Genomic DNA, 16,365 nt, shown 5'->3' on the forward strand with positions numbered 1-16,365 from the left:
TAATTTTTTTTCACTGATTTTTAAATAAGCAACTGGAAGAAGGTTCTCGCCTGAAGTGCGCTGGGTGAGAAGGGTTGTCTTCCTCAATCTATTTTGATGGGACCTTAATTTGCATTAGTCCTCTGTGACTAAAGCCAGCCTGAGGTGTGATAGGAGAGGTATTCACAGGAATAACTGTGCCAGAATGAGCAGAAGGTGAGCCAAGCTCAGTTTTACTGGGGGAAAAGTGAAAATACAAAGCTATATTTCCTGTAATAAGGATGAACTGGAAAAAAAAAGAGATATATTTCAGTAATAAGACTGTGATATAGTATCAGAGGCAGCAACTGAATGTTAACAGTAACAAAACCAAGTGGAAGTGATTAAATCGGAAGGCATGGACTGAACCCACGGTTAGTATAATCCTGACCGTTTCTTTGATTTCAATGGTCCTGTGCTCATTTATACTGACTGTGAATCTGGCCCGTAAATAAAGTATGTTTGCCTTGCGAGAGCATCTGAAAGAAGAAAAATCTGTTTATCAGTCAAAAGATTGTTAAATATTAAACTTGGCAACAGTTTGTTTGTTAAGTGGTTTTTTGCTTGGTTTTTTTTTGTCGGTTTGGTTTTTTTTTTACTATTTTACTTACATCTGAAAGGAAATTTTATAGCAAAATAATAATCCATTCATTGCTGTCTCAACAGCCACTAGAAGGGAAAAGAGTTGTCTTAAAGTCTACTTAATATGTTATGCCTTAGCTATCCGCTGCTCGAAGCCCGGAGACAGCAGGAAAGTAGCTCGTGCTTAAATATACCTCTCAGAAGGGAGAAGCAGGAGGAGGCAGCTGCGAAGCCACAGAAAGAGCGAATGGTTTGAGATACTCTTCTTCAGCACGGTAACTGCAGTACTGAGCATCTGGATGATATTATGAATGTAGCAATGATTTTTAAAGTGCTTCCTCTTGATGACCTGATAGATACAGTTCCAAGGGAGTGCTGAAGCAAGACATTAAGTAGCATCGATATAAATTAGACCAAAACTATTCTCAAGTTAATTTACTTCTTCCAAGCTTTGAGGGAGTAAAATTGACTTCAGAAGAAAAGATCTTCTTCCCATACAGTCTTTTCTGTGTCCCTAGGATATAAAAAATAGCTGTTTCTGACAACGTTGAATTGATGTTATGAACATAATTTTGAAAGAAGCCCTCTTGCTTATTCACTAGCTTGCCTTGAGTTGATCCCCTGTTTGTCCTACTTCCATTTCACGCAGTGACTGAAAACCAAAAACGGTGATATTTTGCTTGATGGAGTAACCATCGCAATTAATTTGAGGTGCCAAACTGAAAAGCTTTTTGGCAGTTTCAGATCTGTCAGTCTTTGGTAATGCTAGTACTAGAGATCTGGTGTTCTACCTCGCACTTCGTGTGGGATTTGAAGGGGAGGGCACTTAGGAACATGAATTGTGGTGGTGCGTTGGGCTGCTTTGAGGTGCGGTGTCAGGCTGGGGCAGATACAGACGCACCATCAGGATGAGAAATGGTTACTTTTTCTTAGAAAGCCTTTTCTCCATCTGTCTTCTGCTAGCAGGAGGCAGTGCAAGCTTATAAGTTGCTAGATAAGATGAAATAGAAGAAATTGATTTTTTTTTTTTTTTAATGGAACCATTGATTAAGAAAGAGAAAAGCACTTGCACTTAAAATGTTAACTTTGACCACTGTGAAATAAGCAGAATGTTTTAAGGAATGCAAGAAAATAAACATCGAAACTGTTGGAGCTAAAGACAAAAGCAACACAAACCAATACTACTTCAGATTTCCTATAAAACTGATTTTAGAAAGGATCAGTATTTCCCATTCCCTGGAAAGGAAAATAAATGACTAGCAAGATGGAAAAGGGAAGAAGAAAAAGCTTAAATACTTTGAAAGCAATTACTAAACTGGCCACACTTACAAAAGTTGGTCTAACCTGAATGATTCAATGTTCAGACTTGGACAAAATTAAAACTAAAGACACTTTTTCTGCTGTCATGATATGTAAGCACACTGCCACAGCAGCTCAGCACTGTCTCATCCCTTTTTGTTTCTGTGTTATTTTTACAACCACTTTTCTAAGCACTGCACTTCAGCAACTGTTTCTCACAGACGTATCTTCCTATAAATCATTGGGAATGTGTCCCAGAGTAGCTCACAGCGTTACTGCAGGAAGAAGGCGCTCTGTCCTTGGGCATCCTGGCTAGGTTCAGGTAGGCACAGGCAGGCAAGACACCGCTATTTGAGTATGGATTTGCAACATGTGCATCCAAATCAACGTGATACTCATTTAAGATAGCTTGGTGATAATGACAGTTACTTCATTTTAATCTTGTTCTATATTCAGAATAACATAACGTCTACAAAACAGAAATAGCTGGGTGTCTGATTCCTTTGCTTAGACAGTCACACCACAAGTGCAACCAAAAGAGAGAAGCCAGTGACAAGAAAAAGGACAATTTAATATAGACAACTGCACAGACAACTTCATCTACCCCGAATATCGCCTTGAGATGCATCTTATTACAAAAAAAGGGGGTTACCAGCTCTATTTAAACATTGCAATGAAAGGCATGTCTACATGAAATAGTGTGGGTAACTACAAGTCTGCTTTTCAGATCTGTGCTCTGGGAAAAAATAAAAGCAGTTCACACCCCACTTGGTAGAACAGAAGCGCATCAAGCTAATATACCTTTTGTTCTTCCACAAGACACCTGCAACTTGACTTCCTAAACTCTATCACTGTATTTGGCACCTTGCTAACAAACTGTGCAGTTTCCCCTCCGGTTGGGCAGCTGGCAAGGTGAGCCTGTGTTCGCCTGTAATACGGAGCTTGTTTATACTGTTGTGTCTTTTGAGTGGTGAAGAGAGAGTTCAGGATCCTAAGTTTTAGGATCACAGCCTCAGTTGGCATAAACCAATATATCTACACCGCATTTCTAAATATGTACAAAGTATAAAGGCAATATGGTGGAAAAAGGCCAATATGAAAGATGAGAAAACGCTTCGTTCCTCTTCACCGAGTGCAGATACTCATACGCTAAACATTAAATAGAAGCTTAAAGAAAACCCATGGTTACCTGGGTGAACCTCAGCGAAGGGTTAGCTGGCAAGGGTCTTTCAGGCACAGCGTGGTGAGATGGCAGCTGGGGAAGGGGTGGTAGGACTCGCTGCGGTGTTTTTAATTGTGGCAAATCTTCTGTCTTCACAGGGTTACTAATGTCAATGATCTGGTATGGCAGCGGTCTTCTTGGACCATCTCTCTAGAAAAAGACCCCCAACCAAAAGTTATAAACTTCAAGAGTTGCCATAAGCATTGCTACTTTATGTTATTCACTTGCTTTTATCTTCTATTCTGCTTTCATCTACCTTCAACACCTCTGCAACCAGAGAAGCAGTTAACAGCTTCCAGAGTCCTACTCAAGCACTAATCCTTCACCGTTCAGACGTAGTGTTCTGGTGTAAGCTGGTTGGTTCTATCCTGGAGACTAAACGAATTCTTTTCTCCACTTGACATCTCCACCTATCTAAAACTCGGAAGCCATAAATGTATTCTGAAGCCTACATCTTCTCCCATTCCACATGTTGTTAGTTCTACATGTCATTAAGATTATGTAATAATCGTGTTATAATAAATTACTTAAATGAGATCCAAAATATAGAATAAGGTGGGGGTTTTTTTCCCCCTTTTTTTTTTAAACTATTTAAGGACTCACTTTTTGTATGTTTGTGTTTTGTGGCTTCATGATGAGATTTTTACTGAGAGATGTGGTATGAACACGATTAGGCTCAGATGAAGCGGAAGGTCTTGCTGGACTCACAGACCTGCAATACAAACATATATTTATTGAACACAACATTCTGCTCTGCAACATGTTTTTAAACAGTAGCCTCTTTTCAGAATGAGGTTTTGCAAGGACTTTCTGACTTTTTACAGTAAACAAGGAAAGTAAAAATTGTCTAGCACTCCTGCAAGAATAAAAATAAATATTGATTTTTTGGAAACCAGTAGTCTGTTAAATTAGCTTCTGCAATCTGTGGAAATGCAGCTTTGTAACACCCAAGAGACTATTCTAATGAATCTAGCATTTAAACAGTAATGACCTCAAATATGAAAGTTTCAGCTCACTCGACTGAGTTTAGATAAAAGGCCATGCAATGTAATGAAACTATTTCAAGTAAATAAAAATAAAGGCAATACTTCCTTCACTTCTTCAGTTTTTATCACAAAAGAGGTATATGGTCAACCCCAAACCTACATTATTTACTGACAATCAATAAAGTTAAGCTAAATCAGGAAAAACACCACTGTTAATACATAATATTTTTGTTAAGGCTGGCTCTTTCTAACATTTTGACACCCTTCTGCGATGAATGTCAAGATGAGAGCTGCCATATTTACAGCTACTTTCTAGTATTTTCTATTAGAGTATAATTAGGGAAAATGATCATACCTTAGTTTCTCTATTGTTGTCTTTTTACTTGTAAACAACCATCTCATGAAAGTCTTCCTTTTCAGATACATGATTAAGCCAGCAAAGGTAAGGCACAGAATGGTTATCAACACTCCTATGGTTAAACTTGTGTTATCTGCAACAAAACACATTGAGTTAACTTCTATCAAGAGCCATCTTTACTGAAATACGTTGTATATATGGAGCAGGACATTGCTGCCCGGCCCAGGTTTCTATCTGCAGTGCAGGTGAAGTGAATAAACTATGAATTAAAGACTAATAAACTCTTATTTCTTCTAGCTTGATGCTTGAATTTTGGCCCGTTTTAAAGTTATTTCTTTAACATTGGGGAAAAATTGGTTATAACGTTGTAGGACCCTTCCAACTGAACTATTCTATGCTGTTCTATTTTAGTCAGGTATCTGGGTCTAAACATGAACATCACCATGTACTCTCTCTGCACCTATGTTCAGGTCCTGCTTAGGTTGTCACCTGCAAATGGGGCCATAAGAACGGCCATAAGGTGTATGGGCTGTGGGCCTCATCCAGACACCCACAGAGTGATGGCTGCAGCAATGCCGACTGGCACCTTCTCCGTGGGCTGCCTGCTGCCAGGGCGGGAGGGAGACAGAGGCTGAGAGGGCGAGAAAAGGGACAGAAATGTCTAGATCACAGTTTGGTAAAGTGCACACTTTTAAATCTTCCGTCCCTCAAACATCAGCAGTAACCCTAGCTCCTTTATGACCAAATTTTAAGGGTTTTGTTGTGCTTTAACACTGAGCAAACAATCTGAAATCTGGACTGCTGCGATCCAGCCCAGATGGCTATCAAGTCGAGTCTGGTGGCAAGCGAGGAGCCAAAGGCAAGCCTTCGGCAACGGTGCTGGGTGCCCTCGGAGGGATGCTCTGCTTAGCGAGGGGCTGCAGCCTTCTGGACTTGTTCCCATTTTCAGAGTGCTTTAAGCTGCCTTAAGCACCTTGCTGGGACCTAAGTGAGGCACAATAGTGAGATGAACCCTGACTAGATGACTTGCAGCTGAAAGCAAGCCTTATTTTTAGGAAGAGGTAAGCAGCAGCTCTGAGCATTACGGAGATGCAATACGATCATTGCCTGGAGGAGAGGATGTTGTGATTCTTCAGGACTGCTCTCCTAAAAGCTGCACACTCCCCCAGTAGGAGAAACATCTTTAATCTATGCTCTGGTAACCTATCATTGCTCTCTTGCTCTTATCCTGATGGATTTTCAGCCAGCTGGCTCTCCTCGGCTGGCCTAAGCTCACTCGGATGCTGGTGAACAGTCAGCAACGCCGACTGAACAAACTACAGGTGGGGCATGAAGTGCTACGCTTTCTACCTTATAGCACTGCAGAATAATAAATCCCTCACCATCTCCAAAAGATTAATAAAATTAATAAGCTAAGATCATGCAATTTAAATTAATTAACTCCTCTACCTAGCAATTCAATGTTTAAGGCTTCTTTGTAAGAAAAATATAGAGTGCCAAACACATAGGTCTATTCTAAGTCAGCTGGGTAAAATCGGTTACTAAATACTAATGAGACCATGTGCCTTGTTTGACTAAGATGAAAGTATTTTATTGAGCTAATCCTTTTGTAATTTGATTTAGAGACGTGGAAGCTACTCAGATCGTAATCCAAACCACCCCATCAAGTGTTCATATTTAAATCCAAGTGTCAGCAATAGAAAATTAAGTCCTCTAGCACTTTCCATATTTGTGTATTGCCAGTATTATTGAATCTAACACTGTCTTTAGAGAAAAATGGTGGAACTACCACACTATATCAAAATATTGTTAAAACAATTTTCTGTTAAATTGAAGTGTTGGCTTCCAAAACACAAAATGCAAGAATTATCAAAGATGTCCTATATTTGTCTTCTCCAGTTAGCATTGTCTATGCAGCACATTATAACAATATATTTTGTAGCTCCCTAGGTATTTAGCTTTCAGGTAAGCTGAAAAAGGACTATAATGCATTAGAGCAAATCTAAAAAGAAAACATTTAACACACAAGTAATCACACTTGTTCAGTGTCTGAGCATAGTTCCTTTGCTATCTTACCGACTGGTAGGTATTTAAAACACAAAACATCTTTCAACAGTGAAATCATAATGTGAAGCTTTGTCATGGAAATGACCATGATGTCATAAATCCAGTATTACAATTCACTACAGGATTTGGCATGTAGAGAATACAATCCATTTTGGTTTTGAATCGTATTATTCAAATGAAAACATGCAGATAATTTTCTAGCAAGTTTTAGCTTATACATGTATACGGGAGTAGACTGCTTGTCCTGTCACGTACTCAGACATAAATCAGGAACATCTCTATGGAAGTCACTAAAGTTACAGTAGTCTGGAGAAAAATTGGCAAGTGATGATTATCAAATCCTATAAAATTCACAATGTGTAGAAATAACTCTTTCTGAGGTTGGTCAAAGGTGAAGGAAGATACTATAGCCAACATTCTGCAGATGAACAAGGGGAAACTGAAATACAAATTCTAGAAAATGCACGTCTCCTGCTACTATTGTATGTGAGGGCAACTTCTGGTAAATGTGTGGAAGCTATCTATAAAACACACTTTTAATCTGATACAGTCAGAAATCTGCTATTTTTAACAATACAAAAGAACCTCCTTAGAAGAACAATATAAAGTATATTTCTGATTTTTGATTATGCAAGAACTTTGCATTTATAATCATGGCAATATCCACTCTTCATTAAGCACATAACTATAGGAGCAGGTTGTGTGTACAATAAGGTATTTCTATTCTGATGCACTCAGTGGAAAACACTGGAGCTTGGCATATCTCAAGGTGAATCCAAGAGTACTGCAATGTTCATCTACCATGGCAACAGGATTAGCTCAAGAGTGGGAGTTACCTCCCCATCCTCGGTTTAAATCAATACCATTTCCTATGCACTGCAGTCAGCTACTAAACTTGACCATGTATCTTGAGAAATAAAAGGCAAAGAAAGGCAAAGAAAAGAACCCGCCAGGACCACTGTGCCTTTAGTTATGCAAGAAAATTAATGCACTCAGCCTGCCTTGGTTTTGCTCCACTAAATTTTCAAGTTGGTGCCAATGCGTTTGGATTAAGCCATGTGATTTACAGACTTATTTCCCAATCTTGCGAGCTCATTGCTTACAAAACGACACTTTTTATTTCCACTCTTTATCAGGGAAACAAGAAATAAAGCAGGAATTACTGCTAACCTGCTTGCCTAATTGGTCCGCTGTCCATGCTGCCACCAAACCCTGGCTTGTCACAGTACGGGGGGGCCCAGTCGGCCTCGCAGTGACAGTTCTTTTTGTTGTTGCAGACCTGCAAAACAAGACTTATGTTAACGGCTGAACATGAAAAGGATTACCCTATACATCTGAGAGCAGCACGGACTGATAAGGCCTCCTAATCAGACAGTGATACATCTGAAAGAAATAAAACTTATAGAAGAAAAGAGATGTACTGGTATCTGCCTATTGGCATAGAGCAACTCTGAGTGCAAGACACCATGGAGGAAGAGGGAGCCTAAAAAAAACACTATTTATTTGGCAGGTAATTGTCTGGGTTGCACTGGCTGACAACTTCAATAATACAAGGATAATCACACACCTCTTAAGTCTTATTTTCTCTTTGCCTCCAGCAGCAACATTATCTGCTTTCTAACTTGTGTTCCTTCTGCCTTTGCAGGAACAAGAGTCTCTCTATGCCGTGAGGGCTGTAAAGCTTTGTCAGCCCACTTGAACACGCCTGTTCATCAAGGGCTCGCACTGGGCCGCATACTGATTTTTCCACTTCTCAGGTCTCCCAACGCCAAGATGAACCAGTTGCTGGAAGAACATGTGAAACTGGAAACCCTCCCTTTGATATCACACCCGCAATGTCTATCAGACACCACACTATCACAGAACGCACAGTCCTCAGCGTTCTGGTGGTTTTAATCCAAGTTAAGGAACATCTACCAAGACCAGATTTACCAAATAGCATAAAAGAGCTCCAAAGGACTGGAGTCCACCATTAACATCAGCCTGTTCCTGCTGCACAGAGCAGAAGGAGCCGGTGGACTCGTGGCTTTTTCCTCAGGAGGTCCCACAGTCCCAAACACCCATCAAAAAAAGGGCTGCTTTTTATTTCCTTCTGCTTCCACCCAAGTAGCGGCTATGTGACTAATAGAGAGGCTAAAGCTCCGTGCGGTATCGACAGAATACATGAACTGAAAGGGCCAAAAGATTTTGTGGCACAGGACAGAGATGGCACAGTCACACGTAGATGCTCAAATTGACTTTTAAATACAGTTTTCAGGCTTAGGGTTAGTTGTCAATATGGTCCTTAATTCTATGCCAACACTGATCATCACTGATCTAACACCACCATTGAGAAACCACAGAATAGATTCATAAATGGATTTCTCAGGAACGCACTAGTTAGTTCACAGGAGTTTGCAAATATGCATTTTTCTGGCAAGGTCAGCTGGCAGGCTTTCAGAAAGACTATACTGGCTGTGTCTGCAGAGTATTAAAATATCATTCACATTGCTTAGACTGGCCATGGTCATGTAAAATGCAAAAAAAAAAAAAAAAAAAAAAGATTTACTTTTCAAAGATAGCAAGATATTTAAAAATATAATTCGTTAAGCATTATTTTTTAAATTAAAGTGCTACAGGAGTTCTCATCGACCATGCCAGGTCATTTTTTGCCGCTCAAGAGTCACCAGAGGTTCTCCATTGCACAGACATAGAGAAGTCAGTCTAAGCTGCTGCTCATTCCAGCACAATGATAACATGCAGCACCATCAACACTGCCCGGTTTTTCAAATGCAGAATGATAAAATAAGTTAAAGCAAATTAAAATCCCTTCTCAGGAGAGGATAGAGGATTTCCTATGGCTCTTCCAACGTGATTGCCACAGCTTTCCACAGAAACAAACAGATCACCAGCAAATTAAGGTTAATCAGGCATAGCTTGAAATAATTAACATTTTCATAATATAAACTAGGTTTCAAAACACTTTGATATTAAGAGATATCATCACATTTTTCATCCTGCACCACTTTTATACCATGAAACTCATCAATATGGTTTTACTTTACTTTAGCACTTTTGGAAATGCTTTTCTATTTGACTTTCAATTCAAGTGCATATTTTAACTTCTCTGTATCTACATAGAAATTGTATTTTTTTGAAATGTTAATGGCAATTCTTCGTGAAGGAAGGTTAGACTTAAAATTGCTTTGAAGATGACAAAATTCCTTTTTATCACAGACTGTTAATTGAGAACAATATAATTACTACCTGAGAAATATTTCTTTGTTAAATGAAAATAATTTCATCACTTGCAGTTCATATAGGGGACACCAAAAATGGAAATACATAATAAAAAAGTATTGCAGTGACTTTGACTGATATATTACAAATAATCACAGATCTCAAAGCTATTACATAAAACGATTTCTTGTCCACTGATTGTAAAGAAGTGTTCCTACAACACTTACTCCACGTCCATGGCACTTTGTTGCACATTTATGTACACCGAAAACACTTGTATTCTGGCATCGGCGATTAAGGCAAATCTGCAAAATAAGAGAAAAGGAGTTTTAATAGGGACAGAAGTGCTGGTGCTCACAAGGCATCATGGTCCTCTCTGTACGTCTGCTCATCCATCAACAGTTCTTTTAGCAGTTAAAGATTTCCCAATACACATGCTGCATTGACAACGTTATATTGACTAAAAGATAAGGACACCAGAATTAGGTGTCATTGTCTTCTTCTTGTGCCTTTGTAAGTCTTTTAAGTCCAAATCTGTGGAAGTTGAATTCTGCTCTCGATCAGCATCCTGGCAGATACTGAATTTCATAGTTCATGTTTGGTTGATACGCTGAGCTTGGGTAAATAAACACAGTTTCACTGAGGTAGAGCTAGAGGTGAGCCACTGGGGTCTGGGTTTTTTTTTAAGCCCATCTAAAAACCAGTAATTTGCATTTTTCAGGACTAGGAACACACTGAGCAGGATTCTTCCATCTACCTGATCTGGGTGCATTCATGTCTTCACAAGAGCAGACGATTTCCCAGGGAAAGGTTCAGGTCCCCTCGTTGTGTAAATTAGCATAGTTCTGTTTCTATCAATAGTGCAATACTTCTTCATGCTAGTACAGAACCTGGGCCCAGGACAGCCTGAATATTTAACTGAGGTCACTGATAGATATGGGCTCATCATTGTTCTTCAGCAAAACAAAGACCTTTCTAAGAGTTTTCCCAAGCTAAATAATTTTTTTTGGTGTCAAATATAAACCATTCATATTTAAAGTGTAATAATAATCCTATAGGAAATGGAAATAAACAAATAGCATATGCAAAGTAATAAAATTCATTTTTTTTTGTTTTCCAGTCAGTATGGGTAAACTTTGCCAACATAGCTGAAAATTGAGGTAAAGCAAGATTAGTACCATCTAATAATACCATCAAACAATCAAATGACTGACGAAGATGTCAGTAATGAGAAGTTTTCCCACTCAAAATTGAAAAACGAAGAAATTAGGACTGGAAAAACTGTTACTATGCTATGTTGAACAAAAAAAAAAAAAAAAAAAAGAGAAAAAAAATCAGTGCACAATTTTGCTCATGTTTAACTGCAGTTCAGTAGAACTAAAAGTCAGTCACAATAATTAGCATTAAGCAGGGAATAGTGTTGAAGGAGACGACAGGGATGCTTAATCAGGGCACTTATCCCCTGGGGAGAAGGAAAAATAGAAAGGAAATTAGAGAGAATTGGCATCAACATGCACGCATGTAGAGAATATGGTCTGATTACAGCAGTATTCACAATTCAAATATTCACAGTGCAGTGGCACACAGAATTTTGATCACATTAAAATGGCTGCATTTCAAATTGTGTATCTCCAGCTTAGAAAACTCAAGAATATTTAAATTCATATTCTTAATCCATAATACAAATGCACTAATGTCCTCAAAGTAAAACATACAATTTCGTAAGTATTAGCCTGTGTATTCTATAGAGTGTATGTGTATGATTAGATAGATTAGAAAGATTAAATACTCATTAGTAAAACATAATGGGGTGCTTTCCCAGCGTTGAATTTTCCCTGAAAAGACATTTTATAACAGATTGACTTAGAAATGTTGTAAGAGTTGCTTTCCTGTAACAGAACTGTAGTTTCACCAGGGATGTATTTTAAGCCTGTTCCCAATGCAGTGCAAAAATCCAACATAATTCAAAGGCATTCAGAAATTCAGAGGCTTACTTAAATTTACCACAAATTATCAAAGTACTCTTTTTTTTTTTCCTTTTTGCAAGTAATCCACTGAGGGTATGGAAGCCCTCATTTCAATAGTTCTTGGACTCCTCTTCATTCCTCCCCCTTCTAAACTTATGGCTGTTCCCCCTCTTTCTCTGCGCCTTTTCTCAGAAAAGAAAAACTAAGAATGAGAGAGCCATATGAATTTTGGACTACATTCACATTGGATAATTCACAAAGTTTGCAAAACATGATTGCAAAAATCAGTTTTGGTGGTTGAGCATCAATGGGTTTATATTTTTCTAGTAGTGCATACAAAGATAGCTTTTACTGCAAGAAAAAAAAAAAAGGGAGGCGGGGGGAACCAGAATCAGCAGATAGAATACATTTTGAAACCTAAAGTGAAGTTAATGACAGTTTTGCAATGCCATAGACAGTGGGAGAGTGAATACATTGAACTCCTCAGAAATTCATTAGCAAGTCTGTAATGTATTTTACTGCACTTATTTTGCAGGAAACCTCTAGCCTACATGGGCAGATACCTGGGACTGTCTTCAAAAAATCAGCTATAAACTTAAGCAACTTGCATTGCACCTGCAAATCTGTAATCCAGAACAGTGGCCAAAAGAAGAAGGGAGTAAAAATCTGACTGAGTGTGAGCATGAGAAACAATTATTTTTTTTTTTTGTGGAAAAATAAAAAATCCCAAAGCAAAAACCAGTCAGTTTAGTACAAAACACTTGGTAGCATGAGGATAGCGATGTTCTCCTTGTTTGGGAGTATTTCAGAACCTTACTTTTCCATCTTCACACTTGGTTCCTGACAGCACAAGACCAGGATCGGGCATATCATCACCCAAATACACGTGGGTACCACGACACAGAATCTTGCCGCCTTCCTGAAGTGGGATATTAGTTTCTATGGAAACAGCATTGGTACCAATGACAGGTCGATTTGCTCCTCCTTGACACTGGATTTTTCCACATTTCGCATCTCTGCAGGAAATAAACAAACCCAAAGATTAGTTAAATAATTTAAAATGTTATAAGCCCTTTCCCACCACCCTTGCCTCTGTTCCTATGTTTGCAGGGAGAGACCCTACCTGGGTTCACATTTAGCGAAGGAACTCTTGGAGTCTTTGCCACAGTTGCCGTAAGGATCACCTGCAGAATTGACTCTCTCAAAGCAGATCCCAGGAGCAGGTTTCGCACCTGAAACAAAACCTAATCAGAACTTCCATCTCATACAAGGTGTTTTTAATAATTTTCTTTGAGCTCCACTGATGCTTTAGGGGAAGGTAGGATGTGACGAGCATATTGATGAAGCAGAACAAAACAGTTGTGCTGGATCAGCATGTTAATTGAAGAGCCTGAACGTGCGGGTTTTCCAATGTTATTTGTCTCTCTTGGCAATGCTGAGCAATAGACAATGCAGAACTCATTCTCTTTCAGAATTTCTCTAGATGATATCCCTCTTGTGAATCCTCCTAGGACACAAAATCTTTTAGCAAATGCCAAATCTAGTTTAGTGAAGAAAGCCAAAGGCCAGCTGGTAAGTTAACTCCCTTCGTTTTTACAGGAGGCCATGTGATTCCAGCGAGACCCCAAGAGCCAAAGCAAATACTTTTCAAGAAAGGCCTTTTTAAGGGCAATTCAGAACAACATGAAACCAGAAAAAAATCCAGTCGCAAACTAGACTGCTGTGTGTCTGTAAAAACATGAGCACAGGACATGGCAAAGAGAATACACTGCCGTTAGCTCAAGCTAATGTGGTGGGGAGAGGAAGGGAACCCATCCCCACCTTAATCCTCAGTAAATCCACTCCTGAGAGGAAAGGCTGACTTGAAAGAAGGGTTGTTTCTACCATGGTGGTAGAAGTAGGAATCTGGAAAGACAGGCAGCATCTGGTTCTTATCTACCGTAGCCTTTTATGATGGAGACATATCCTAACGGCAAAGGAACTTCCCTGGTGGGAGTAGTACTGGAAATGTTTCTGCAGACAGATTACTCATCCCTACGTTTTAGTAGTTAAAAGGTATTCTAATGTCTTATACAGATGATCTCCTGTCCATTTGCCCCCAGAATATGACCAACTATTGAATATCTTCTAGGGGATGATACCTGCATTCATCTGAAATGTCTAAGAGGCGGAGGATCTACTTCCTTGGTTTAACTGTTGCAACAATTAATTAGTCCATGTATAAGAATTTAATCCCTTTGTTCTATTATGAAGTGTGCCTTTTATTTCCAGCCAATAATTGCTGCTCCTTGCAAGATTAAGAGGCCCTTTGCTAGGGCCCTTTACTACCCCGTATTTTCTTTCCATGAAGATAACTAATAACATAATCAAGTCATCGCCAACTTTCCAACTACTCCAATACGCAGACGTGCTTTAAGGAGACAAGGTGGTAAGGAGATACACTGGCTAAAACTCTTAACAGATATCTGCTAGATACCTTTTTTTACTTCTGATAGATCAGCCAAACTAAAACAAAAAGAACTGGCAGCGAATGATGTGATAGCCTAAAGGCTGAGAATATACCATTTCTACAGTGTTCCCTGATCTTCACCAGAGACAGAATATCTGAGTTAATGTTAGATTATTTTTTTTTAATGTTTTGAGCCACTTCCAAGTGTGTATGCCTCTAACTGTGGGTAAAACATATAATTTATTTAAACCACCCTGAAGATTTCATTTGAAAGCCTTCAAAGGGGAAGAGGTTTTTTTTTTTTAAAAAAGGGTCAAATTCCTGGAGAAGAAAATACAAATGTGATTGTAAATATTCCAGTTAGTGTGGATCTTTTCACTAATAACTCAGAGATTAAAGCCTCAATTAATTATCTGCATTTCACAGTCAGAAGCTTGACTAATACTATATACTGCTGAACAGCAATCTAATGCTATTAAGGACAAAAATATTAAAACTTGGAGAGGCTTAAGATGGCACCCTCTTTTCCTTCTAACACTTTTACATACTGCAACCAGAAAACTCAGAAAGAAAAGCACAGAAGGAACAGAATATGAGCCACTGGTTCCCTGGAGAGCAGCACAAGAGCTTGAAATTCTTTGGAAGATTATGATGAAGCTTGCTGAGTTCAGAATATTTCTCAAATCCGGAACTACTAAAAGGGATTCACACAGCATTCTTTCACTTCTTTTCATTAAACCACAAGCAATAATCAAAAAATCAACAAAAGCATCCAGACAAGGCACTGTACAAAAAGCAAAAGTAAAATTTCCGTTTTCAGCATGTAGATTCCTCCTCATCTTTCCAGGGCAGGAACATTAACTATTCAGCTTGATACAAACATTAACATGTGCATATACTGTGCCAGCTTTAGAAGGGAAGGGGAGGGAAGGCAAAAACCATGTTGGAAGCAAAAGGCCAAGTAAAACTGCTTTTTTTCCCCACACCTGCAAAGATCGACTTTCCCAGACCTACCTTGCCAAAGGAATAAGCCCCCCACCCATCTACCATGACCATATGCAATCGCTATGCGTCTCGGTTTTTTTCTTGGCTGGGAGCCTTGTGCCCCAAGTAGTTCAGCCAATGACTTGTCATTGCAATGACTGGAGGCTTCCCTGGAGATCTGTCAGCAGTAGCCCAGAGCACAGACACACTTTCCCCAGCGTGCTGTGTGGATCCAAAGGCTGCCAAAAGCAAAATGAATGCTCATGTCCTGTGCTTTGACTGTCAGTGACCTAACAGAGACTTATTTAAAAAATGGTGTCAAAAAGAGGAAGGGCTCATTGATATGCAAAGAGACTTTAAGGTATTTATCTTCCACTTTCACCTGCTGAAACTTTTTTTTTTGTTTGGTTGTTTTTTTGGAATGTAGAAGTCAAGTGTGCTACACATGATGGAAAGCAGCCTGCGGGAAGAAGAACACATATGCAGCATCCTTGCAGGGCTCAGACAATGAGTTTTAACTCCAACCAATAATACTTGACAAGAAAAAAGATCTCATGGAGCACAAAAAAACTCCCCTGCCAAGCTCAGAGCAGTCTGTGTATGAAAACACCTGGTACCCAATGATCATCTGTGGCTTGGAAACCAAAATCTAGCTTCAATTTCTGTCTTTGGTATCAAACCAAAGCACGTTGTTGCTCAGGATTCAGATGGCTGTTCTCTCTCCTGACTGGTTTCTCACAATATTTGGACTTTTTTATAGATGAAAACATATCAGAGTGTAAGAAGCTGAACAGATGGAGTTACCAAGTTAAAAGGAGGTTTTCAGAGGATGCTTAAAGAAGAGAATTGTAATGTTATGTTTCTGTAGGAAACCCATTTATCATGATTGCATCATATAAAGTGAAGCAGAAAGTCCTGTCTTCCTCTATTTTGCTACCTCTGCAGACAAAGGCAAAATGATTTGTGAAAGATTTCTAATGGTTATTAAGTGCTTTGAGCTCGATGAGCAGAGTTTATTTCACTTTGCTATTGATAATTATAGCATTGTGACCCTGTAATTGAGGTCCTGTCAGCCTTTCCACGCCAAGCCTTATTGAAGGGATTAAATCAGCCATTTGAAACTGAAGAAGGTCAAAGCTCACTCCTGCAGTTGTCAGCCTGGAGACATTTTTTTTCTCTCCAAATGTGTATATTGATAAGCCCACTTCTTTCCC

The 16,365-nt window shown here is 39.1% G+C and overlaps 1 protein-coding gene across 1 annotated transcript in view; it reads right to left on the bottom strand.

The window, feature by feature from the left end:
• ADAM12 (ADAM metallopeptidase domain 12) overlaps positions 1-16,365 on the bottom strand; it is a gene marked incomplete at its 5' end in the record, with an annotated part of 82,640 nt that overhangs the window by 6,034 nt on the left and 60,241 nt on the right. Inside the window, 7 exons of the mRNA XM_009705998.1 lie at positions 3,089-3,271; positions 3,725-3,833; positions 4,463-4,598; positions 7,703-7,811; positions 9,979-10,056; positions 12,536-12,734; positions 12,842-12,950. Of these exons, the coding sequence (XP_009704300.1) occupies positions 3,089-3,271; positions 3,725-3,833; positions 4,463-4,598; positions 7,703-7,811; positions 9,979-10,056; positions 12,536-12,734; positions 12,842-12,950 (923 nt within the window). The remainder of the gene's footprint in view (positions 1-3,088; positions 3,272-3,724; positions 3,834-4,462; positions 4,599-7,702; positions 7,812-9,978; positions 10,057-12,535; positions 12,735-12,841; positions 12,951-16,365) is intronic.

The sequence above is a fragment of the Cariama cristata genome, unplaced genomic scaffold, assembly GCF_000690535.1.
Source record: "Cariama cristata isolate BGI_N322 unplaced genomic scaffold, ASM69053v1 scaffold5138, whole genome shotgun sequence".
Classification (NCBI taxonomy): Eukaryota; Metazoa; Chordata; class Aves; order Cariamiformes; family Cariamidae; genus Cariama; species Cariama cristata.